The 27,070-nt window shown below is 35.5% G+C and overlaps 3 protein-coding genes across 3 annotated transcripts; 2 read left to right on the forward strand and 1 right to left on the reverse strand.

Annotated features, from left to right (window-relative positions):
- The first annotated feature begins 7,820 nt into the window (after nt 1–7,820).
- On the forward strand, nt 7,821–8,240 carry LOC132545500 (putative nuclease HARBI1). Its single transcript, XM_060209182.1, has one exon. The coding sequence runs from the start codon at nt 7,821–7,823 to the stop codon at nt 8,238–8,240; it is 420 nt and encodes a 139-aa protein (XP_060065165.1).
- Nucleotides 8,241–13,051: 4,811 nt separating this feature from the next.
- LOC132545598 (alpha-N-acetylgalactosaminidase-like) lies at nt 13,052–19,685 on the reverse strand. The gene is made up of 7 exons (XM_060209294.1): nt 19,510–19,685; nt 18,492–18,666; nt 17,293–17,467; nt 16,986–17,080; nt 15,736–15,897; nt 15,108–15,305; nt 13,052–14,020 (listed from the first exon to the last, which is right to left on the reverse strand). The coding sequence occupies exons 1-7, from the start codon at nt 19,683–19,685 to the stop codon at nt 13,763–13,765; spliced, it is 1,239 nt and encodes a 412-aa protein (XP_060065277.1). The 3' UTR covers nt 13,052–13,762.
- An 839-nt stretch (nt 19,686–20,524) lies between these two features.
- LOC132545520 (alpha-N-acetylgalactosaminidase-like) lies at nt 20,525–26,411 on the forward strand. The gene is made up of 8 exons (XM_060209203.1): nt 20,525–20,551; nt 21,464–21,631; nt 22,123–22,297; nt 22,606–22,777; nt 22,964–23,049; nt 23,607–23,771; nt 24,091–24,303; nt 24,618–26,411. Exons 2-8 carry the CDS (start codon nt 21,477–21,479, stop codon nt 24,873–24,875), a joined length of 1,224 nt encoding a protein of 407 aa, XP_060065186.1. The 5' UTR covers nt 20,525–20,551; nt 21,464–21,476; the 3' UTR covers nt 24,876–26,411.
- Nucleotides 26,412–27,070: the final 659 nt, after the last annotated feature.

Genomic DNA, 27,070 nt, shown 5'->3' on the forward strand with positions numbered 1-27,070 from the left:
TCTCCCGATTCAATCTGCGGATTCAATTCTAACCACTTTCTCCCGATTCAATCTGCAGATTCGATTGTGGCCACTTTCTCCCGATTCAATCTGCGGATTCAATGCTGGCCACTTTCTCCCGATTCAATCTGCAGATTCGATTGTGGCCACTTTCTCGATCAATCTGTTCCACTGGCCACTTTCTCCCGATTCAATCTCCCGATTCAATCTGCAGATTCGATTGTGGCCACTTTCTCCCGATTCAATCTGCGGATTCAATGCTGGCCACTTTCTCCCGATTCAATCTGCAGATTCGATTGTGGCCACTTTCTCCTGATTCAATCTGCGGATTCAATGCTGGCCACTTTCTCCCGATTCGATTGTGGCCACTTTCTCCCGATTCAATCTGCGGATTCAATGCTGGCCACTTTCTCCCGATTCAATCTGCAGATTCGATTGTGGCCACTTTCTCCCGATTCAATCTGCGGATTCAATGCTGGCCACTTTCTCCCGATTCAATCTGCAGATTCGATTGTGGTCACTTACTCCCGATTCAATCTGCAGATTCGATTGTGGTCACTTTCTCCCGATTCAATCTGCGGATTCAATTCTGACCACTTTCTCCCGATTCAATCTGCGGATTCAATGCTGGTCACTTTCTCCCGATTCAATCTGCGGATTCAATGCTGGCCACTTTCTCCTGATTCAATCTGCAGATTCGATTGTGGCCACTTTCTCCCGATTCAATCTGCAGATTCGATTGTGGTCACTTTCTCCTGATTCAATCTGCGGATTCAATTCTGGTCACTTTCTCCCGATTCAATCTGCAGATTCGATTGTGGTCACTTACTCCCGATTCAATCTGCAGATTCAATTCTGGTCACTTACTCCCGATTCAATCTGCAGATTCAATTCTGGTCACTTTCTCCCGATTCAATCTGCGCATTCAATTCTAACCACTTTCTCCCGATTCAATCTGCGGATTCAATGCTGGCCACTTTCTCCCGATTCAATCTGCGGATTCAATTCTAACCACTTTCTCCCGATTCAATCTGCAGATTCGATTGTGGTCACTTACTCCCGATTCAATCTGCGGATTCAATTCTGACCACTTTCTCCCGATTCAATCTGCAGATTCGATTGTGGCTGCAGATTCGATTGTGGCCACTTTCTCCTGATTCAATCTGCGGATTCAATGCTGGCCACTTTCTCCTGATTCAATCTGCGGATTCGATTGTGGCCACTTTCTCCCGATTCAATCTGCGGATTCAATGCTGGCCACTTTCTCCCGATTCAATCTGCAGATTCGATTGTGGCCACTTTCTCCTGATTCAATCTGCGCATTCAATTCTAACCACTTTCTCCCGATTCAATCTGCAGATTCAATTCTGGTCACTTTCTCCCGATTCAATCTGCGCATTCAATTCTGACCACTTTCTCCCGATTCAATCTGCAGATTCGATTGTGGTCACTTACTCCCGATTCAATCTGCAGATTCAATTCTGGTCACTTTCTCCTGATTCAATCTGCGGATTCAATTCTGACCACTTTCTCCCGATTCAATCTGCGGATTCAATGCTGGCCACTTTCTCCTGATTCAATCTGCCGATTCGATTGTGGCCACTTTCTCCCGATTCAATCTGCGGATTCAATGCTGGCCACTTTCTCCCATTCAATGCCACTTTCTCCCATTCAATCTGCGGATTCAATGCTGGCCACTCTCTCCTGATTCAATCTGCAGATTCAATTAATCTGCGGATTCAATGCTGGCCACTTTCTCCCGATTCAATCTGCGCATTCAATTCTAACCACTTTCTCCCGATTCAATCTGCAGATTCAATGCTGGCCACTTTCTCCCGATTCAATTCTAACCAGATTCAATCTGCAGATTCAATTGTGGCCACTTTCTCCCGATTCAATCTGCGGATTCAATGCTGGCCACTTTCTCTGCAGATTCGATTGTGGATTCAATCTGCGGATTCAATGCTGGCCACCTTCTCCCGATTCAATCTGCAGATTCGATTGTGGTCACTTTCTCCCGATTCAATCTGCGCATTCAATTCTGGTCACTTTCTCCCGATTCAATCTGCGCATTCAATTCTGACCACTTTCTCCCGATTCAATCTGCAGATTCAATGCTGGCCACTTTCTCCTGATTCAATCTGCAGATTCGATTGTGGATTCACTTTCTCCTGATTCAATCTGCAGATTCGATTGTGGCCACTTTCTGCGGATTCAATCTGCGGATTCAATGCTGGCCACTTTCTCCCTGATTCAATCTGCGGATTCAATTGCTGGCCACTTTCTCCGAGATTCAATCTGCGGATTCAATGCTGGCCACTTTCTCCTGATTCAATCTGCAGATTCGATTGTGGCCACTTTCTCCCGATTCAACTTTCTCCCGATTCAATCTGCGGATTCAATGCTGGCCACTTTCTCCCGATTCAATCTGCAGATTCGATTGTGGCCACTTTCTCCTGATTCAATCTGCGGATTCAATGCTGGCCACTTTCTCCCGATTCAATCTGCGGATTCAATTCTGACCACTTTCTCCCGATTCAATCTGCAGATTCGATTGTGGTCACTTTCTCCCGATTCAATCTGCAGATTCGATTGTGGTCACTTTCTCCCGATTCAATCTGCAGATTCAATTCTGATCACTTTCTCCCGATTCAATCTGCGCATTCAATTCTGACCACTTTCTCCCGATTCAATCTGCAGATTCGATTGTGGTCACTTTCTCCTGATTCAATCTGCGCATTCAATTCTAACCACTTTCTCCCGATTCAATCTGCAGATTCGATTGTGGTCACTTACTCCCGATTCAATCTGCAGATTCGATTGTGGTCACTTACTCCCGATTCAATCTGCAGATTCGATTGTGGTCACTTTCTCCTGATTCAATCTGCGGATTCAATGCTGGCCACTTTCTCCTGATTCAATCTGCAGATTCGATTGTGGCCACTTTCTCCCGATTCAATCTGCAGATTCGATTGTGGTCACTTTCTCCCGATTCAATCTGCGGATTCAATGCTGGTCACTTTCTCCCGATTCAATCTGCGGATGCAATTCTGACCACTTATATATATATATTGTTTTGTTTCCGTTATCTTAACTCCTTAACGTTATAAATGACCAAAAACAGCCAGTTCCAGTTTGGACATAACATAATATCTTCGATCAGACTTCATCTGTTTGAGTGTGTCATACCAGAACAACAAGATAAAACCCACCTGTCAGCAAAAAATGTAACTCCAACTCAATTCTTTTTACACTGAGACTCTGGAAAAATGAAATACAAGAATAATGTTTGTTGTTCCGGAAGGGTAAGAATCTGCTAATTTGTTTTCTCATACTTTCAACGTCTTTACGTGTATTTAATGAACGACGTTCAAAAGCCGACAAAGATAACAAAGAAAAATGTCGAGCTATAAACGACTGCGGTGTGCCTGCAGTGATTCCGTACAAACATCTCCGAGTTATTAAAAAAGACCAAATGGAAATGACAAACACTGCATTTCCCTCGCGTTAATCCTCCTGTAACAGCAAGACAATTTACAACAGGTCTGGTGTTAGAAATGGGATTTGAAAGTGCAATGAAATAAAATTTGAATTGTTATCTATTGTGGTGTAAAATCCCTTAGCTCGGATGAGGCGACAATCTTAACAGTGTAGAAAGTTTGCGACGATCAGAATGTCAGCGTGTGTTTAAAACTCATTGCGCGTTGTAAAGCGTTATTGGTTGGAAACAGCTCTATTTAAAATCGTTTAAGATAATAGGCGATAAAGGCATTACTGATTGTAAACAGTGTGACACACATGTTTCTGAATAATCACAATCCTTCATTCTCATCAGTAATGGAGTTAAACGTTTAAAATGGATTCATATCAGGTAAGTGTTCGAAAACGACTTCCGTAAAAGGGCATTGGTCTGAAAATTAATCGTGTAAAAGCATTGACTGAAGTAATGTTTGAACCAAGGAATCTCTCTGTTTTAGAAATCTTTTGAATTCAGACATGTATGTGGTGCCTAGAAGGTAAGGAAACCCATATACATGCTACATCTTTTCACACAAAGACACCTACAAATCACAGCGTCCATTTTTGTTACATGAGAAAGTGACCCCTACCAGTTCTTACCAATCCCACAACAAATAGCCGGACATGTAAAATATGTTCCAAAAATGAAAATTGTTTCATCGTTTATCTAATACTTTGGTTATATTATGGTGTTTTCATGGTGGTGAATGATTTTTGTTTCCTGTCTTCCCCTCAAAAGTTTATCTAAAAAATTCTTATTTCCTGGTGGCAGTTATAGAAAATCTGTATCTCATTAATTGCCATGTTATTTAGTTCCTGGTTTATGCTCACGATTTAAACGGCGTCGTGTTAATCCATGCAAATAAAATTTTATCATTTGATATTACTTGTGTATTTTATATGGTCGGTTTAGTCAGTTTATCTATCCAGTTCGTCCCAAATATAAAGATAACTTTGACAGCATGCACAATTTTTGAAGTATTTATTATATTCAGTAATTCTTTCCTTTATATCACTCTTTAATATCTTTGCAAATTTCAAATACGGTCTTCTTACTATGTTACTGAATAGGAACATTAGCCATTATACTCTGCAATATAACAGTTTCAGTTATAGTAAACAGAACCAAAATTGCAGAGCACATCAAAGATCCGGTATGCTCAACAACCTTATCTACTTTACAGTTATTTATTTCAAAACGAAAGCTACAACATATTTCCCTTGTTACATAAACGAGAAAGAAATATTGATTCCTGTGATATATATCTTCTTATTTAATTTCTTAAAATAATTTTGATTTATTTGTTTAGAAATTGGATAATGTGCTTTGCGCTGATACATCGCCCAGGAATAACAGGCTTGGTATTTGTAATTACTCTGCTCTGATAGAGTGTTTTATTAGAATGATATTAAATATTGATAAGCTCCAGCACACTTTGTCCAGAAATAGCTATAATTTTGCGCAAGAAATGACGTAAATTTAACAAAGAAACAAGTAACTGATGACAGCTTTTCCCAGATGTCGTCAGAACACCAATTTGTATCAGTTTACCCTGGCATTGTAATTCCGTACATCTCAGCTGTTCTACTGTATACAAGTCGTTTGCTTGATTTATAGAGCAAATTATCCGATCTGTCTAAATAGTCGTAAAAGGCTCTGAAAAATATTACGACAAGTGCTACAGGGTACTTTGTAGGTGCTTAACTTCCTGCATATGTCCTTTTGATGATAGTTGAGCAGAAAGTAAAACTAATTTTATCATTAATATAAAATGCCTATTCGTGACTCCACTGCAAGCACTGTTTAATTGTCTTGCCACAGGTTGTGCAGTTTATATTGTACAATATATGGTATGTCCCATGTGTTATACAAACGCCTCCCCCTCTAACGTATACAAAGATATATGATCTTGTAAAGCAATGCTTGTCATATATATTACTTACAGGTGAACTCCCAACTTAGGTCTATGTTCAATTTGTTTAATCATTCACTATATCTTAACCAGGGTAGAATATTTCATAGCAAAATAATTAAAGATGTTATATATTTCTAATAGAAACGAAGGCATGTTTATTGTCCCAGACACGAGAATGCCCAGTATACAATAGATTATATTTGACAGAACTTGCATGGTGTTTTTTGTTGAGTGACAATGATATATCAAATTCGATCATCATATTTTTGTTTTGTCATCATTGTCGTGTTTCTTGGCAAATAAGCAAGATCAATTTGGCATTTAAGAAGGAAAGTATAATGTTTAATATGTAGATTGGTGCTAAAGACCTTCTCCCAGTGTTTTGGAGAAACACTCATGGTACAGTGCTGAGAAAACTGTTATATAAGGGCTCGGGAATGAAAGTATCAGATTATCGATTTGGTGCGTTTAGAATGAAGTTTCAGTGCAGTCCTCTTTATAAAGTATCTAAGTAAGCATTTTTACGTCGTTAAGCCGGTTCAACACAGTTTCAAGAGTAACATCTGGCTCTTTGATCGTAGAAATTATCACTTATTTAGAGATGCCCTGTTAAATTGAATTCTATTAAATTAAATACATTGATAGATGTTAATGATATAAATATTGAGATTAAAAATGTTGCAGAAACATTGCTGAACATTGCTAAAAGTTCTATTCCAAACAAAATTTTGACTTTCAGACAAGACGAACTCTCCAGGATGTCCAATAGAGCACATAAAAGAGTCAAACGTACGCTCACTGATACTCACTTATCTAAACTCCATCAAGCATTAACACTATAAAAAAGGCAAAAGCCGTATATATGGATATCTCTGTGGAACATTTTAGAAACCGTCCAATAACAGCGTGAAGAAGAGGTGGAAAATTGCATACATGATATTACCAAATAAGAAAAAAAATCCACTTCTCCATGCTGACACTTTGTTTCTGGTGATTTCGGAAAAGTTTGTTTATTCAGCGATGTTTTTCTGTGCGCAGTCAAATATTGATGATTCTAATGCTGTCCTCCTAATGACCCCCAGTGTAACCAAATTCTTTCTCACATCCCTGTAATTGCTTCTGATGTTAAAGACGCTATTGCCATTGGTCTTGATCTTGTGAATCCTCGTTTACTTAAAGAATCGGGCGATATGTAACCCCCTAGGCACAATCGTCAACAAAACTCTCAGATCTGGTATTTACCCAACAGATTCGAAGATTGCTAATGTAACTCCAGTGCACAAAAACAAGAAATGAATAAAGATCAATAAATAGATAAATAAACAAGAAAAAATGAAAAAGTCTTTCTGAACCATCTACAGGGGAAAAGTGCATTTTCAAACATATTTAATTTTTTGTTCGCACACACCCTACTATCTCCTCACCAATCAAGATTTAGACATGGCGATTCACTCATTAATCAACTTTTTGCTATCACTCATGACATTAATTTTACGTTAGACAGTCATAAAGAAATACGTATGTTTTGTGTGTGTGTGGTTTTTGTTTTTTTGTTTTGCTTTTGTTTTTGATAAAGCGCTTGGTCGCATTCGGCATAAGGGACTTCGGCCCCTTTCACCCATCATGGATGAGACGCCGGATCATCACGGATTAATTCTTTTTATCATCCGGGACCATCCGGCGTTTTAATGTCCTGTTACATATTGATGCCGGTGTCAACACAGTTTGAACACGATGCTAACAATGATAACGTCGGTCATTCTAGGGATAATCACGGCAGTACCCGGATGTCTCCGGAGAATCCACAGGACGATATCGGAGTGATCACGGTGTGCACGGAATATCGCGACTTATGCCGGTCTTTACACAATTGTCTCACGGAGATACCCGATGTATATACGTATGCCACGGATCATCAAAATTGTTCATCCATTTTTGCAATCATATATAGAAAGGTCATACGGTGTAATATTAATTTCATTCTTTAAGTATTCGAAAAAATTAAAAATATGGATATGGTTCGCTTGCACTTGTTTGATATGCAGTTGAATTTACTGGCTTCAAAAGCTGTTCATTTGCAGCAAATGATGAAACAGCGTAAGAAGCAAGCAGGGAGGCGTATGTGGATCAAGCCCTGACTTCTCAGACGGCCACTCTACGGCCAGTATGAAAAAATTAATGGCTGAATTGACCTCGGAAGATGTCAGCGGGTACAGGAATTTCCTGAGGATTGACTCGGACACCTTTCAAGAAATGCTTGCTAGAGTTGGGCTAAGAATTTAAAAAAAAAAAGATACATTTCTGAGGAAGGCACTAGAACCTGTGTTAATGCTTGCTATAACCCTGCGTTATTTAGCTATAGGTAACAGTTACAAGTCTGGAGTTATGGTTTGCCCAACAACGGCGAAAGGTTGGTGGAGAGTGGCAAAAGGATTTCACAAAAAATGGAACTTCCCTCATTGTGTAGGGGCCATGGACGGCAAACATATAAAATGCCCAAAACATGCTGGCTCACTCTATTATAACTATAAAGAGTTTCATTCCATCGTCATCATGGCATTAGTCGATGCTCATTATAAATTCCTCTATGTCGATATTGGAGCTAGTGGTGCAGGTTCGGATGCTAGAGTCTTCAGTGAGACAGTACTGAAAGATGCTCTTGAAAATGGAACTATTGGACTACCAGAACCAGAACCCCTACCAAACGATGACCGACTCATGCCATATTTCGTTGTTGGGGATGATGCATTCGCGCTTAAAACCTGGATGATGAAACCCATGCCTCACAGAAACATGTCATTGTAGTTGAAAGATATTATCTGTTACGAGAGTGAAGAGAGAATGACGGTTTTCGAAAACGTGCATTGCTCCCCTACTCATAATAACCGTAGGTAAACCGTGTACATCCTTATAGAAACCGTAGTCTTTCCGGCATCTACGGGAACACGCGGTATTGATACCAGTGGTGTCCGTACTTGCTCCGTGATCACACCATGACTGCACGTGAAGCTTCCGGGTACAAACCGTGTATAATCCGTAGACAGCCGTGGTCTTCCGTAGAACATAAACGTACACGGATGAGCGCGGACGTTAGACGGATACGTCGGTGCCTACACGGATCACTCGGTTGCAATACGGATATACACGGAGACTACACGGACGATTTTCATCCGTGTAGGTCCGGTGAACAAATTAAGCATGTAAGTATTCTAAATACTATTTCATCCGAAATTGTACCCTTCAATGAAAAATAGCTTACAAATAATGAAAATCTGCTGATTTTTTTCCCATGTGTTCAAAACTTCATTATCAGCCCCAAGGGATTTGAATGGCTGTTTTTGGTCCAATACACTGTTATTACAGTCCCCCTGTGAATAGGCAAATTTCTCTCTTTTTCCCTCAGTATCATTCTTTGGCTTCCTCTCCTTATTTTCATAACTCCACGTTGTTCACAAATACTAGAACCAACATCAACGTATTCACTTTCCCGCTTGATGCCTGGTCTCGTTAATTCATGTCTCAGAAAATGAGACGGATTTATATGAATTAAAAACTTCCTTAAAAATCAGATTCAGATGTAATTGTTCTAATATTGTAAAATTTTGTCACAAAATAAATGCCTCCTTTTTAATGCTTTTGGCAATTTTCATTCCTTAATGATTTACAATTACTGGTTCGTTTAAGATGATTAGCAAAGGTGTAATTTACGCGCTTTTTTTCCCTATGGAATAGTACTGGAAGGGATAGGCAGGTTTAAATTCAGACCCTGCTTATTAAAGTCATATTGACAGCAGTCTGGCGTAGTAATCATAGTATTTGATCTCACAATGAGTCATTGGATATCTTTTTCATTGCGTAGGCAACTGAAAGAAAAAAGTAGCAACCCCATGCTTCAATGTGTTGATAAATCCTGCACACTGTCACGTTGGGAAAAGTGTGATTTTTATTGCATTTCTAGGTGTCATTCCTAGGAGTAGGATCACTGAGGCGTACTGTCCCATACACAGAGTAATACGCAAATGTATACACATGAGTTTGTTAACCTTTTTAAAAGTTATGGAAATGTGTTATTTTATGACATGTCACTGCAATTTATTTACAAGACGTTTGAAATCGTGTGTTCATGTTTTTAGAATTTTGCACCAGTACGTGTTAATAGTAACGACATCCCACAAATAACAGTGTGTTAACGGGGCTTAGTACTAATTCCGTGCATGATTCTTTGTTAATCTATAATATTTGTTAGTTGAAAATATGCAGACCATTTTTCAGTACATCTGGTTGTGCAGCTATCCCTACGTCACTAACTTTTGAAGTACTTTCCTATATATGTAGATACCGTAACTGTATATCATTTTTAATGGAACTACACGTGTTATGAAATGAATTCACCAATGGGACCTTATCAGTATCTATACTTTAGTGATTGACACAATTAGCCGCTACTGTGTAGTTTGACGCTAACCCTGGAAGCAAAAGAGGTGATATTAAGAGAAACATGGAAAGTACACCCGATGTCTTACAGCAAGAACAACCATCGGGAGATATCTAACATCTGTATCCCCCCCACCCCCCGCGAACCCCTGCCTCACTAACACCTCTCGCACTGAAGTAATGCCAAGAATACTATTGTTGTATATGGGACCAAGTACAATACAAATGATTGGGTAATAGTGTTATATATGCATTTGTTTTCATATTCTCTTGTGTGATTAGTCAGTTCATAGTTTTTTTTTACATTTCTTGGTGTTACTAGTTGACTGTATTCAATACTTAAAACGTTTCATATTAATGCTGCTTACATTAAAACAATGTGTTAACCTTTTATTTACAAATTACACCTGGCTATAGGTCTTAACATATGGAGTCAAACAGAATTTCCCCTTATGTATTACTTGCCTTTTGTAGCAACTGCTTTTCATCAACCCTACAAACAAATTTAGTGAGATATACTGAGTTACAACAAAAAGCATAAGCACCAATTTTTCGCACTTTAGTGTAAATATTTTTGCTTCTGATTTTTTTTTAGATATGTTGTAACTACCACCCATATTAAGGTCATTCAATCTTTTACTTGTCATCTACACAAATATGTCAGCAAATCATTAGGCGATAACACTTTAAAGAGAAACAAAAACGCTGTCTTCCTCAAAATAATTATTTAATTTGAAAACCATTATCACATTAAGACATTGCAAGGAATGATAGTGGACTGGCACAAGGGGAAGCAACCCCTGTCCTACTATCCTATATACCATAACCCAAGTCATAAACACCCATTTTTAAGAGTTCATCAATATCAAAAGTAAGGTAGAGGAAAATATAAAATATTTCCATCATTTATAATTTTATAAATAATATATTCATTACTTGATAAAAATGTTAATATTGTAATCAATTAAAACAATCAATTATAAGAATCTAGATCAAGCATATTGTAAATTATATCGTAAACCATTCCTGAGATATATAATCATGAAAGTATTGAAAAATGTTTAATGTCTATTAGGTTTGATTTCTGAGTACAAAATCTTCTTTATTAACAGCAATTAATCCAGTATTTAGCTTATTGTGCTTCACTACTGGATACAGGTAATCAAAGTTTTATTTTTGATCATACTGGAGTTGATTTCTGTGTTCAAAACAGTATAAAGATAAGAAAAAGTCCAGTGCTCAATTCAGGCACAGTTGAGTAGTCAAGCAATGATATGGTATATTGGTGTAAGTTTTTGAGTACATTATCAAAGTTATTCAAACAATATGATAAAGTTGAAATAATGAAAAGTTTTCAAGGTAATGAAAGGCCTAATGGTGCTGATTTCTGGAAACAGGTATTAAGGAAGCAATCTGATTTTAAAATAACATAAATGTATTGAATGTTTAGTCTGGCCTTAAATGTCATTTGCCAATAACAAAGATATTGTAAGACATATATCTAGATGTATTCACACCATCGTGATGTAAATACATGACTGTGGTGACTAGTGAAATGTGATATATGGGTGTCAGACTGTAAGAGAAATACATCTGTGGATTGTCACTTATTTTTCCTGTAATATAAGTTATGGTATTGATAGTCTCTATGTAGTTAATTTGTGACAAATGTGTTAAAATTATTCTGACGTCAACTTTTTTTTATAAATCTGTCTCTAGTCAGACTCCAGATGTATATATAAAAATGATAGAATATCAGAATAATTCAGACTATATTCATGTCACTTTTAATGGAAATAAAAATGGTTGTTTGTTCCACAATCTGTAATATCACTATAGTATACATAGTAATGCTATTTATAAATATAACGGTGTACTAATGGGCCTAGCCAATCAAAAATTGAGCATTTTGTGTCAAAAACCACACACAGCAATTTATTATTTGTGAATATAACTTTGCATAGAATACATGTATATCAATATCATCTTTATGCTAATCTATACTGATAAAATGATTTAACAAAGCAAATTTTATTGTAGTGTTAGACATGAAAAAAATCCTAGGAACTTGATCAAAAGTTATGGAAAGTTGATATAGCAATTACTCTGATATAAATCAATTAAGTTTGTATGTTTGAATCTCAGTCAAACTTTACAGGCCTGAATAGTACTTAAGTATCTATACAAGAAATAAACACTACAGACAGGTTTGTACTAAATCAAACATTTCATATCCCCAGTTCCACATCATCACATTAGGGTAAAAGTGAAATTATCAGAGACAAAAAAATCCATTCATTCAATAGAACTCCTGACACTACTAATGTGTTTACATGTTGTTTTATATATGAAGGACATGCTAAATCAGCAGTTTTCAGTTATAGATTCTAAAGCAATAAAATTAGTTGAAACACTGAGAAGGATATTGGACTCAGTTTTTCATCTTTCAATGAAATAAAAACTCACATGGAAATAATTTAGATACAATACTACTTTAAAACACTTATGACATGCACATAAAAAACTTATGTGCTAATAAAATTGTATTCTGATGACAAATGATATTCTAAATTTGACACTATGACAAACCTGAAGCCATATATATACACATAAAAAGACTTAATAACCTAAAACTGTAGGTAATTACCCAAATACCGAATTATTAAAACCCAACATAGAATGTACACCTATAGGTCTGTATTCTCATTAATGTTGTAAAAAATACAATCAAAACACCTCTTACAGAATGTAAATTACAAATAATAAACCGTCGCCTCAAATGTTGATGATAACCATATCATAAATTTACCCATGTCTACAAATAGTGAAGAAGGTAGTATTTTACACGGCCAGGTAAAAACCATTTAAGTTGCTACCACTCCAGGTGGTGCTAAGCCATTTGATAGTAAAATATATCAATTATATAAGGACAACTTTTGAGTTGAATCCAGAAATCCAGTAACATTGGATAGCACACTCACTATGTTAATAATAAACATTTTTAAAGTGTCTACGTCTAAAAATTATGATCATATTTCAATCATGTCACATCAAATAATAAAAACAATGTAGATAATAAGTAATCATAATTCTGATATCTATCACAATATTTCAACATTTAACTAGTACTATAATCCCAAACATTATCCAGGTCTTATAGAACATACATAGTTATTGTCATTGCTAAGTCTAACTCTCCTCTCCTGCTCACAAACCATACAATCTTTGGTTACTAGAAAATTGAAAAACAAAAACATGGCCATTCCCAGTGAGTAAATGGATATAGAAAAATTCCTTAAATTGTCATTTTCAAATATAACAGTGGCAGCTGGAATGTTGTATCTTACTATACTCACACTTAGAAAAAAAGGTGATTTCTATGATTAGCACACGTATGGGAGGTAGTATTCAAAGACAAAATTAAGGTTTACAGTACAGTAACAACATAAACAGTCAGACAAGTCAGTCAAAGATAATATTAAGGTTTACAGTACAGTAACAACATCAACAGTCAGGCAAGTCAGTCAAAGATAATATTAAGGTTTACAGTACAGTAACAACATCAACAGTCAGGCAAGTCAGTCAAAGATAATATTAAGGTTTACAGTACAGTAACAACATCAACAGTCAGGCAAGTCAGTCAAAGATAATATTAAGGTTTACAGTAACAACATCAACAGTCAGACAAGTCAGTCAAAGATAATATTAAGGTTTACAGTACAGTAACAACATCAACAGTCAGCCGAGTCTGTCAAAGATATTAAGGTTTACAGTTCAGTTATAACACTAACAGTCAGTCAGGTACTTATAGAGGTAACACAGGACACTGAGGATTGATGACAGTCGTCAAAGAAGACGTGATGATTTTTTTTCATTAAAGGTCTTGTTGAGTATTAAAAAGGATCTGCAATGGCCATGAACATGCTGGTAGGATCAATTGTGAACTGTATGGACTGGCTGTACATGTAAGGGCCATACTGTTTGTTTGTAAACACGTCGGTCATGTTGTATTTTTGAGCCTTTGGTAGTCCAAGTTCTGCGGGGGAAAGGTGGAACACTCGAGGGGCACCTTGGTTGTCTGTATTTAAAATGGATATAGCTGATGCCCCAGGTTTTGATAGAGGCTTGATCCAGACTTCTGCTTTATTTATCTGTTCAAATAAAAATTACACCATGACAGTCCTTATATACCTGCCTTCACTAAGTAATGTTGAGCTGATTTTAATCTCCATACAATTAAAAAAGAATCAAAACATAGTGATATTTTCCATCTGGTGAAAGATAATCCTTAGTCACAAGGAAAACAATATTGACCAATCAGCATAGTCTTTACAAACAGCAATTATTCATTCATGCTAAGAATTACATGAAGTGTCTACACTTAAGTTGAGTTTTATAATAAATGACAATACCACTGAAACCAGCGGTCCATCAGCGGATTCTTTTATTTCTGATTTTTATCCAAACAAATATGCCAGTAAACAGTCGCCCATTAATAAATGACCTATATAAATTCTATGAAAAAACTTATCTTTTTCTCTGCTTTTCAAAATGTTCCCTTTTCCCTCTTAATCATTTGTTAAAAAAAAGAATCATACACAAGAAATCTAAAGACCAAGTAAAAACTTTCTAAGAAATCAGGAAAACAAACTTCAACTATCAAAATCCACGTTGGTAGTCTGTCAGCCATTTTTCATTTGTTTAGCAGATACATTATTGAATGAGCACAACTTAGGACCAAGGGAACACCAAACAATTGAAAAATATCTTTCCAATGCTTCTCATATGAGGTTTCTAGAAATGGTTATCCCAATGATAGCCATCTGTCAGTCATTTTGTTTCACTGATCAGTCTCAGAATTGAATGGAAACAACTAGGGACTGTGGTGGGCAGGGCTAAATAGTGATTGCAAGGATGGATGATGGACAGGTGACAGACCATGGACAAAAGGTGATTGGAACAACCTACCATCTAATGATGGTGTCCTAAAACAATAGATATGGGTGGGCTTATTATCAGACATGGGTTTAATGATATTAAATATGGTAATATATCAATTATAACATGGATTTTTTGGTTCACAATGACGACATGTATGGCCATTATTCAGTGAAATGAAAATGATCAATGACCCCTTTTAAGCAATGTTGATTGTTTCAAATTATATCTTGAGACACATTCACCAATGAACACTGCCAAGTAAAAAATGTGAGGTTGCTTTCCTTTAATAGGACTTACCTTCCAGAGCCGTTCACCCTGTTTTCCCAGAGGATCCTGGTTGATAGCAAGGAGATTTTTGTTAAGGAGAAGTGCTTTGGACTCGGGTCTGACATTACGAAGATCTAAGGACATGAACAAGGGCGAGGCCATCATGGCCCACATGCCCATTTGGACCATCTCCTGGTTTTGACTCAGACCAAAGCCTCCAACAATCAACTGCAAAATGGAAAGTTTGAAATTATAACTAAATGTTGATCTTAAAATAAAAAAAAAGATAAATACCTTGGAAAGTTTTAGCTCAGTACTAACTGGAAACTTACAGCATGAATATTAAGGTGCTGATTTTCAGTTAGAATCGAGCAGAATAAGACTTTCCTTATTTTTTTGAGAAAACAATGCCACACAAAATTTTTTTACTCAAAATTATTTCAAATGTTAAAGTGATTGTACTTTTCAACTTTGGATAATAGAATAACATGTAACAACATATCTTATATTTTTGTATCTTAGATCATGAAACGCAGCAAATCCTGTTCTATAAAAAAATCGATGATTTAAGAGATAACAGAGGTCTAGAATCAATATCATAAATTGATATAAAAATTTTCAGAACATATAAAAAATGGTGTAAAGAAAACAAATATACTTCATCAGGGTCGTTCCAGGACCCAGGTCCAGCAAAGGCCGATAGGTTATACTGATTTGACCCGTAGTAGTCTATAATACTGTACAGGGAGTCCCAAGAATCCTGGATATCATCAAAATTTCTCCATTGATTACACGTCTTCTTAAATGCTGGGTAGTCTGTCTGTAAAAGTGAGTAGCAAAGATACTGAGAACCATACTGAAATTAAAAAGTACCATAGCCAAACTAAAACAGTGAATACCAAAATCAGGCGAAAATAGCGAATACCAAAATCAGGCTAAACTAGTGAATACCAAAATCAGGCTAAAATAGCAAATACCAAAATCAGGCTAAACTAGTGAATACCAAAATCAGGCTAAAATAGTGAATACCAAAATCAGTCTGAAATAGTGAATACTAAAATCAGGCTAAAATAGTGAATACCAAAATCAGTCTGAAACAGCGAATACCAAAATCAGGCTAAAATTACGAGTACAAAAGAGAGGCTAAAATTACAAGTACAAAAGTCAGGCAAAAGCAATGAGTAGCAAACTAAAATAAAGAGAACCTTTTTCTAGCTAAAATGATGAGTACTAAAGTCAGACTTAAATACTGAGTACCAAAATTGGGCTAAAAATGAGAGTACCAGACTGGAGAGAACCTTAGTCAGGCTGAAATAGTGAGTACTTAAGTCAGGTTGAAGTAGTGAGCACCAAAATCAAGATGATATGGTGAATACCATCAAATGAAACAGTGTGTGCTATATAGATTGTAAAAACAAGTGAGCCATTTGATGAAATATAGACTTTTTAACCTGGATTATTGAGTCACCAAACTCAATTGATGAGTAAACAAGCTAATTCAGGTAGCCTTAAGCACTGTAGATCACTGGTTTATATTTTGCAGTTTTGCAATGTTATGAGCCAAAGTGTACGGTGTAAATCCTGGCCTGGTTATTAACAGACTGCTGTTTCAGTAGAAATGAAAATTACTTTACCACTGCCATTCAGTGTAACAAAGATTAAGTCTTGTGGACTGGTTCCATACTATAGCAGTATGCATTAATTACATACTTATGAAACCATACAATCTTTGAACTATTTCTGATGGCCTGCATCAAGTTTACTTTAACACCATTCTCTGAAAATATCATGGGAGGACTTAAATGGTCTCATTAAATGTGAAATTCACATGCCTTATTACTTCCGGTTTTTCCATGCAAACATGGTTAACGATTTGTTTTTTGCTCCAGAAGCAAAGTAAAAATTTACCAAAGCCGCATCTTTCTGTACATAAGCTGGCCAGGAGCATAAATACAATATTGGCCGTCCTGTTCGATTAAGGTATCCACCCATAGCTTCATATCCTAGAACACAAAAGTTGGGAAAAAAAATAACACGGAAACTTAATTGGACCATTACATTCAAAGCATTACTGTTAACGAGCATAATAAAAAGGTAAAATGTTAAGTCTGAAGTCACATCGCTCTGATATGGCCTTCTTATAAGAATATTTCAACATATTGTAATATGAAATAGCATGATATTACTATTATGAAGAAAAATAGATATACTCTACCATCTTTCATGTCATGAACATCAGAGTTACAGCCGTCTAGTTTAAGGAGGTCAACACCCCATTCTGCAAATGTCTTGGCATCCTGTTCCAGGTAGAACTCACTCCCTGGGTACCCCTGACATGTCGCTTTACCAAAGTCTTCATAGATCCCCAACTTCAGACCTTTGCTGTGAATCTAATAACAAAACACACAAAACAATTAGCATATTTCTCTTTCAAAACCTTTTTCTTATTTTCTTGGGAGTTATGTGTGTATTAAAGTAAAATAATGAAAAAGTAAAATCTGAGTTGTATCTATCAAAGTTACATAAATTTTCAATTGAATCTTTATTTATTCTGCAACATCTATTAAAATGAAAACATATTAGTAAACATGTAACTTATCAATATTTAATCATCTCACTTTAATCAATTAAAGCATGCAGAGCTAAAGATCAATAGTTATCTCATGTATTTATAATAACAGAGCTGAATCACCATAGGATGGTTTTTGTCTTCCTAATAAGGGATACAACCGGCCTACCAGTTATCAGATGATGTAACTTGTGGAAAATTTTGCGTCTTGATAAAGCAGCAGACTGTCTTGAAATTTAACTATTTTCTTGTCTGTGCTGTCATTATTACTTCATTGATCATATACAAAGCTGTATCTCTAAATACATATATATATTATTGGCATGTGCTCATACAAGTATTAAAGAGTTAATTCTTTTTGTTCAGAATTTAATCATCCATGTAATGAATTTTAAATAAGCTGATTTAAATAAAGACATAATCAATTGTTCGACAGTGTTGAAATCACAAGAGAGATACTTAAGTTAAATTGAAGAATTTTGGTGTAAAATAATTTGTGATTTTTTTTCTTTTTTTGAAGTTTGACAGTTATGCATGAAAAATAAAAATAAAACAAATTCATTTTTTATGTATTGAATGTTGCTTCCCTTCAGTCCCAGGCCGACATTTCTTAACATTTTATTTTGATTTTACTTCAAATAAGTCTTTTTCAGCATATTAATCCTTGACTGAGTTTAAATAAATCTCAAATACACACACCAACAGGTAGATGTTCTTTCATTCACACTAAATCATATAATGAAAGAAACTTAGTTCTCTAAACTGGCTTGCTTTCAGAACCATAGTATCTTTTTTTAACTACTTCTAAATGTGAACCTATAACAAGACCATATCATCAGACATACATAGTCAGCCAGAGCCTTGATGCCATTAGGAAACCTGACAGGGTCAGCCACCAGTGCTCCTTTGCTGTCCCTCTGTTTGGACATCCAGCAATCATCAATGGACAGATACACATAGCCAGCATCAAGGTAACCCTCAGACACCATTTTGTCAGCTTGACCCTTGATGAGGTCCTCCCTACAGAAAAAAATTAATGTCAATGTATTTTTACATTTTGTTTCATAATTACCAGTTAAGCCACTTATACTTGCAGCTTCCAAATGTACAAAGCCATTCATAGAAGTCCGCAAGAAAATTATGTAAAATCATTAGCAACACAAGTATTACTAGCAAGAGGAGATCAACCTTTAAAAAATTCTGTAGAATGATGCATTAAAGGAAATTCTGTAGAAGAAAACTTAAATAAAAAAAAAAATAAATTGAAACTGCACAACTACTTCAGGCACATCTCAAACACAAAAATTTTTATCTGGACTGGTTTATGAAGCCGCATCAATTTTGATAAACTTGTTACAAAGATGTTCTGGAGGGGACATAACTCTGAAGCACATCAATGAAATGAAAGAAGACACAAAAGAAAAATTGACAGACCCTGAGCACATGCAGAAAGTTTTTAAAAGCTGAGAGTGATACCGAGTGAATGCCATTAATCCTTCCTGGAAGTACATTGACAGAAAGGAAAAATTAATATTAATACAGTTGAACTATAAGTTCCAATGAGTCAGGATCTGTTGGAGCCATAATTGTAAGTAGTTGTCTGAACAAGTATGCTCCAAAAGACAGAAAAAGAGACACATAGACAGACCAGTATACCTATCGTAACTTTGTAACCATGAACTTACTGCTATATCAGCTTTTACATTATTTAAACATCCACACAAATACATCAGTGCTATAGATATTATTGTCTTACAGATCAACATTTCAATGTGTATTGTATAGCATTTAGCTGACAAAGCAAGGCACACAATTCTTATAAGTGATTTGCTTCTTCTGTTGAGACACAGAATTTGTAATTACGTCAAACAATCATTTGGTTGTTCAGTGCAATTGGTGATGCATCTGAATCTCTCCCAGTGCATCCAGCCCATAGGAGGGGTCAGGGCCAAGCCATTTTCCAGGGACAGCACTTGGTCTTGTCCTATCCTGTAGAGGATGGCAAGCGACAGCAGTAGGAATAGAGATGACAGCTGCATCATATATGTTTCTTTAATTGTTGCTGCTAAAATAAAAACACACAAGAAAACTTAAACAGTATTGCAGTATATATTCTCATAAAACGGATAGCGGCAACATATAAATTCTGATTCAAAGTGATTTAGGGAGTGCATCCATTACATGACAACAGAACGAAGCATTGTTTGTGAATAGGGGTGTGTGAATAGCATTTATATATATCTGCATCCATTTTCAAGAAACATAAACCCTCTTCCCTATGCAAATTTAATTTCCTTCCCTCTTGTACATTATGATGGAAATATTTGACTTATCATCACGTGAAAAATCGGCGATGTTCAGAGTACAAATCGGAGAGCTTGTATAATTACTAATACAGAACTAGTCATAGATATCACATGATTCGCCTACTATAGTTAGCATTTAGGTGGAACAATTTCCCTTTCGCCAGTTCAAAAGTGCATAAAGCCTGGGCGTAACGCACTCTATTTTTCAGACAAATCAGGTCCGCCTATTTACTGAAATGCACTCTAGGTGACATTTACCTTACGCTACCGTAGACTGGGAAAGGACGGTTGTCTACGGAGTTATTTTTATCACAAGTCATGTGCGTTGTATAATCATGTGACGAAATTTTAGAGTTAAAGAAATTAGCGGAGAAAATACACATATAAATTATAAAAATATATCGAGTAATCACATAATATTAAAAATTTGCTTGGAATGTAATAAAATATTATCAGTATATCATAAGTACCAATTTATAATATGATTGATTTGTTTGTAAATCGTGACTAATGTACCTGTTTCGACATACAATCTGAAATTTGTATTGACCGAAATATTGTAAACTTCCGGTTGAAGGCTGCCGCAGTTGACTTCAGTGGTTTGTATTCCTGTCTTTAAATATGCGATCTTGGCAATATGAGCGTTTTTGTGAATACAACCTTCTACTTGCTACTTTAGATATTTTTTCCCGTTGAACTGTGTGAATGGTCGATTGTGTCAGTGTCGATCCGCCTCCAGGCCTAGCGCAGTTGTCATTTAGAAAGTTGGCCGGTTGTGCCATGGCATAAAATGTGTTTGCTTATGAAATATAGTCGCAAGTACACAGTCAAATTAGGTATCTGACAAATATGATATAGAAATAGACTTTTGAGGTCGATATCAAATGCGCAAATCCATTAAATATATACCTATATCATTTTCAATAAGCTAGATGAATCAGTTTGTCCCGATAAGTGCTGACACCCCGTGACCCGTTACTCCGAAGGCCCGTTAATCCGAAGATCCGATATACTCCGAAATCTGGAAGAATATATAGAGTTCATGTTTGAATGGTTTTCGTTTCATCAGCATTTTTTGAAGTAACTTAAAAGACAACTTGACTACTAATGAAAAAAACATGTTTGAATGGTTTTCGTTGCATCAGCATTTTTTTTTGTCTTTACATACTGCCATATGACAACAATATAGATATCTCAAAGCAGTCTCAAATTGTTATAATCATGTTAGGAGTAGTACTACCATTTCATGCTCACAGCTTGTGCACAACATATCAAGCACGTCCAACAATGTGCTCATTTGTAGCTCAGCCTGACAACTGTAACAGTCAGAGAATAAAGTATGTTGCTTAAATTAGTGACCCACCGACCAACAGGATAGCATATTAACACTAGACCATATGCATGCTTTGACAAGGAAATTTTGTCAACATTTATGTAAACTGGTATATGTACATATAACTAGCCACATGTGCTTAAAAATATATAATTCAATTACACATGTCTTTTTCTAGATCTGGGGCTACCATGGCTTTTCAAAGTGTGCTTATCATGTTGTTCCTGGCACCTGTTGTCAGCTGTTTAGACAACGGTTTGGCTTTAACTCCTCCCATGGGCTGGATGCAGTGGGAAAGGTTTAGATGTAACTTGGACTGTAAGAATGATCCAGAGAACTGCATCAGGTAAGCTTTTCTAACATAATATCGTAGATAACATTATTATATTAGTGGAAATCTTATAATGTGGCCAAAGCATACTACTCAACTATGATTTCACCTGATAATTTCCTCCTTTAGCAAAGCCAAAATCTATAGCATAAAAAGATGTGTTATTTTGGGAGAAAACCATATCAAAACCACATTAAATATGTTTTTGTACACCTATACCTATCCTGTTATAGGCACAGGGAGTTTGTATGAAAGATGACTCAGAGTAATGGGTCACCAGAGCTTATTATAGGTAATGAAACGTGTTTGCTAAGATTTTTACTGAGATGCTGACGAAGACACCAATGGACTTGCTACTAGACATTGGATTAATGCAGGATAAATACTTTTTCATTAATGAAATATTATTGACCATTTTATTTTCTTTTGGGGTCAATTTATATCCACACTTTTCCCAGTCAACTGAAATTATCAACAGAGCAACTAAAACTTTGAAACGGTTTCAGTGAGAAGTTAATAATGGAGATGGCAGACAGAATGGAGAAGGATGGGTATAGAGATGCTGGTTATACATATATCTCTCTGGATGATTGCTGGATGAGTACAAAGCGGGACTCACAGGGAATCTTACAACCAGACAAGGATAGGTTCCCACATGGAATCAAATATCTGGCTGATTATGTATGTATCTCTCCGTGCTTATTTCAGTAATTTTTTATTTTGATATCTCTTCCATGCTAGATTACTTCTGTGTGTTGTATTAATCATATGGCTGATATGATAACTCCATTCATGATATCAGAATTTAGAAATTAAATTTCATTCCTTTTAAAACAATCATAAAACTTTTTTTAGATACATTTGCTCTTGTCGGCTCCGAGAAAACATGCAGGGGGTCTGAATATTGGAGGAAACACAAGTGCTTGGTGAAAATTCATACAATTTGGCAGTTGCCATGATTACTTCACTGATTTTTTTTGTCACACTAGGTTCACTCTAAAGGTCTGAAGCTTGGAATCTACTTGGACATGGGGTTGGAAACTTGCAAGGGTTTTCCAGGGAGCAAATTCTCCATCCAGAGGGATGCTCTTAGCCTTAAAGAGTGGGGAATTGACATGCTTAAGATGGACTGTTGTGAGGGAGGGTCTGATATGGTGACAGGTATGTATTTCACATATAAAGTCCAATGGTTTAAAGTCTGCAAATTTACTGTTTTTCAAGTATATACTATGTATTATGATACAATTCTAGCATAATCTGTCCCCACAAAATTAAGATATTTGAAAATATCTAACCCCTGTTGGCAGGTATACAGATGAATTAATGTGTTGGTGTAATTTTTTCCAGGATACGAAGTGATGGGATTTTACCTAAATCAAACTGGGAGACGTATAGCATTTTCATGTAGTTATCCAGCTTGTATTGGTGATATGGTATGTAACAATTTAGGGTGCTTGTGTTATTTTCATATCAAAAGAGAATATTTTTGTATAGGTCAAATTGAAATTTATTGCATCATTCAGAAAGGAAATCTGTTTAATTATTGGAATATAATAACTTGCAGATAATTATTAATTAATAAGAAATGTAGTGCAAAGACACCATAACAAAAATATGTTACATCTGCTTGTAAACAAATTTACTTTTATTGCAACTAAATAACCTAAAAGGTGAAGGACAAAATTTGATGTTAAAAATCTCTAGTTACAATATCTTACAAAAGATCGAGATGGTAAGTCATTTACTATAATAAAACCCAGCATCTTTCAGATAACCTAGAATTTTATAAATATGAACAGAAAGGACTTAGTGGAAAAGGTAATGAGAATTAATGATATAAAACCGAAGCAAAATAATTCTACATTTTGGTGAGAACAGGTAAGTACAAAACCAAGTCAATTTGAACGTTTTAGTGTCTCATTTTTCATAATTGCACAATGATGGTAAGCTTTTATAGAATTTTGTTTGTTTGGGTTTTTTTTACCCCCAGTTTTCTGATTATGCGGGGGTCGCCAAATTGTGTAATTCATGGAGGAATGCCATTGACATCACCGACAGCTGGGAACGAGTTTACGAAGTGATGAAGTTCTACTCTAAAGACGTATACAGCTTCTCCAAGTTTGCAGGTCCTGGTCACTGGAATGACCCAGACGAGGTAACTATGTAATTTGGGATTACGTTGTATTAGTACATGTACTAAATGTTCCAATTACAAAGTTCTAAAATACATGCTTTAGGGTTTGTGATATCTTGCTGGTATATAGATTATATTTTGCCTTGTATCAATTTTTAGTCAATCGATGTACACTACAACTGTACTAGCAAATATCATAATACATTATGCCATTAGTCTTGCATTTTATAATAAGTCTTTTACAATAAGTTTTTGTTGATAAAGCTGTTTATGCAACAAAAACTATCAATTTTATACTAACATGTATTTCATTTAATACTAATAAGTTTTACCGTGATAGATGATAGTTGGGGACTACAGTCTGAGTGACGGACAAGAAAGGTCACAGTTTGGGATGTGGGCCATGTTTGCTGCTCCATTGTTCATGTCTGTGGACCTGAGAAACATCAAATCATCTTCCCGAAACCTTCTACTGAACAAGCGTGTTATTGATATCAATCAAGACCCCCTTGGGGCTCAGGCAACTAATGTGTGGCAGCGTCCATGGACTGATGTAATTATCAAATATTTTATAGAAAAATATTAATCTCGGTATTGAAAAAATCTGGAACTTTACTTGTATGACACCTATATGACAATAGCTTTGAACTGTTTCTGAATTTATGAACATTTATTCTCATGTCTAAATAATGATATGAAACTTTAAAAAAAAAACTAATGACATCCCATAAAGTGTATCAAAATCTGACTAAGTTAAAAAAAACAAAAACAAACAAAAAATGGCTCGAGGAGCTTTTAAATGTGCTGCATTGTGAACATGTAAGTTATTACTGTGTACAATGTATCTATGATTTCTTTTTTTTCTAGCAAGGAGTTGTTACAGGCTGGGTAAAACCACTCATGAAGAAAGGAAGTTATGCCATCGCTCTACTGAATGGATCTGCTTATGGAATGCCAGCACCCATTAATATTACACTGAACGATCTTGGTTTGAACAATGAAGGTGGTTATAACATTACGGAGACGTTTGAAGGGAAGTTTCTTGGTCCTTACAAACTAAGGGAACCAATCCTCTTAAAGATTCACGCTCATGATACATTTCTAGCGACTGTTGTACCACTATAATCCTAGCCTGTAGCTGGTGCCATCGTAGCTAGTGTTACAGTAATATACTGTAAACATATTTGTTTTCATACGTTGTAATTTTCATGGTTTTATCTAAAGTTTGAAGCATGCATTTTCATAGAAATCTTTTTTGCAAAAAAATTAAATTCTCGAAAATATTTACCTCTATAGTAGTCTAATTAATATATTCACAAGATAGCAAAACATATACAATGGGCACACAGTTTTCATAAGGGATGCCAAGAGTCAGGTGTTCATATGTTGCTATAGTGATTCCTCATTAACACATCTTCTAAATGGCAGTTGTATCAGGTAAAATTGATACTAGGTTATAAGTTCAGGGATGTGTGAAAATATTTTGCTATTAACATGTAGTTTAAGAATCGAAAGATAATATTTTGTGATAGCCTGCAAACATATTCCTTCTATCATTATTTGTTGTTAGAACCAGTGTATAGTACCTAGAACTATCTCTGTATCCCCGTTTCTGCAGAAATTTATTTCACCTCAGCAGTGAAAGAGCTTTTGGTGTTGGCAAAAAATGCATGCTTTGAAGAAGAATGATTTACCAGTAAGATTAATACGAGTATTGAAATTGATGACTGAAGATTCTACTCAAATTCTATTTCACAAAGGCTGGATCACACACATTTTTAGTTCCATTGTTTTGAAGATTCTGTTGTCAAAAGTTGCATTTGCATAGTAGTGTATGCATTATTTAAGATTTTTTTTTGTGCAGTAATATGCTTAGTGTGTTTACAAAATGTGGTAATTCAGGTAACTCTGAAAAAACTGCCTTATTTTAACTCCAAGTTTCATATGTGTAGTTAAGAATTAATTACATTTACGTTTTATTCTGAACATGAAAGGAGTTGATTTTAAGGATAATTACGGTTACAATTGGTATGACCTATGGAAATAATTTTTATAAATGTTAATACCTGCTTTCAATAATCAAAAGACGCTTTTCTGCTTTATATGTACTGGCATGTGCCCATTTTGATTTATTAAATTAGCTGTTATATTGAAGTGTTTCTCCTAGGTAAATATAACCATGTGATGGTCATTTTGCTTATAGTGCTACTTTGTATCGCCCAATAATCTAGTCAGAAGAAAATTTTTTGTCGGTCTTTGTAAAAAAATCCTTTTCTTGATAGTATGATGCCATGTTGTGACATTTAAAGTAAATGAATCATTGTAGATCTGTTTGTCAACCTTAAGATACTGCTAACATTGTAATAATTAGGGCATTGGAAATTCTTCTTCAACCCCTTATAATACAACATGGCAGCTCTACTTTCGTTTTGGAAGGCTTACCCAGAGATTGAAAAAAACAATAGCTTTTTTTATACCTATGTGATATTTGTAATATAGATCTGTTGTAAACCAATCCACTAGATCTGTATTTTATAGCACTGAGTGTGTTCTACTGTGTCATGTTATGTTGGAGTGCAACTCCTTTAAATATTACAAAAGATATACATGTATATTAATGCAATTTTTATTTTTCACTAATCACAATAAAATTTATATTTGTTTTATATTTTCATACTTTTTGTAGGGATCTGTTTCCAATATAATATGTATATGTTGATCCTCTGGAGACACCATAACATAAGTTACTACAAAGAGATTAACTCCTGTTTCAAAAAAACTTTTGTTGATCTCCAGAAGACACCATACCATAAGGTTACTACAAAGAGATTAATTCATGTCACCAACCTCTCATCTACGACAGATTGTTTATTTTACCTCCTGTTGGGAGGAGAGGGTTGTTTTAACATGGAAAATGTATTAGTCAGAATGGTTGAGGTATTTTACCATGCAAGAATCATGTAATGATTTCCTGCATGTATTTAAGTTAAGAAAATGTCTACCATTTTTTAAAGGAATATTGTGTAATGGGATTTACAATTTACAATGCCTATCATGTAATTAAGGAGGTAAAAATCAGTGTATAAAAGTATTTAACAATGTATTAAATATATTATTATTAATGTACTACTTATGTTATGTATAGGCTATGTTTATGTACAGTGAGATGTACAGGTAAACAGATTTGTATATAACTGAAGAATGAACTACAAATGTCCTTAGTGTTGGGCTGAATTCAGGACTAAATATACAGAATGAACTGAATTTCTTAATAATGATTCATTTTTCCTGTTTGTAGCAGAATGTATAAAACAACTCTC

This window comes from Ylistrum balloti, unplaced genomic scaffold (assembly GCF_031769215.1).
Source record: "Ylistrum balloti isolate Yb309-2 unplaced genomic scaffold, AGI_CSIRO_Ybal_v1 Utg369850, whole genome shotgun sequence".
Lineage (NCBI taxonomy): Eukaryota > Metazoa > Mollusca > Bivalvia > Pectinida > Pectinidae > Ylistrum > Ylistrum balloti.

Excerpts from the sequence above, each read along its gene's own strand:
- LOC132545598 (XM_060209294.1), bottom strand. The coding sequence starts at position 19,685 with ATGCAGCTGTCATCTCTATTCCTACTGCTGTCGCTTGCCATCCTCTAC. Across the intron at positions 17,468-18,491 it reads TCAAGGCTCTGGCTGACTAT|ATTCACAGCAAAGGTCTGAA; the intron begins GTATGTCTGATG and ends TTTTGTTATTAG. Across the intron at positions 14,021-15,107 it reads AGGGTGAACGGCTCTGGAAG|ATAAATAAAGCAGAAGTCTG; the intron begins GTAAGTCCTATT and ends TTATTTGAACAG.
- LOC132545520 (XM_060209203.1), top strand. The coding sequence starts at position 21,477 with ATGGCTTTTCAAAGTGTGCTTATCATGTTGTTCCTGGCACCTGTTGTC. Across the intron at positions 23,772-24,090 it reads ACTGGAATGACCCAGACGAG|ATGATAGTTGGGGACTACAG; the intron begins GTAACTATGTAA and ends TTACCGTGATAG. Across the intron at positions 24,304-24,617 it reads GGCAGCGTCCATGGACTGAT|CAAGGAGTTGTTACAGGCTG; the intron begins GTAATTATCAAA and ends TTTTTTTTCTAG.
- LOC132545500 (XM_060209182.1), top strand. The coding sequence starts at position 7,821 with ATGGTTTGCCCAACAACGGCGAAAGGTTGGTGGAGAGTGGCAAAAGGA.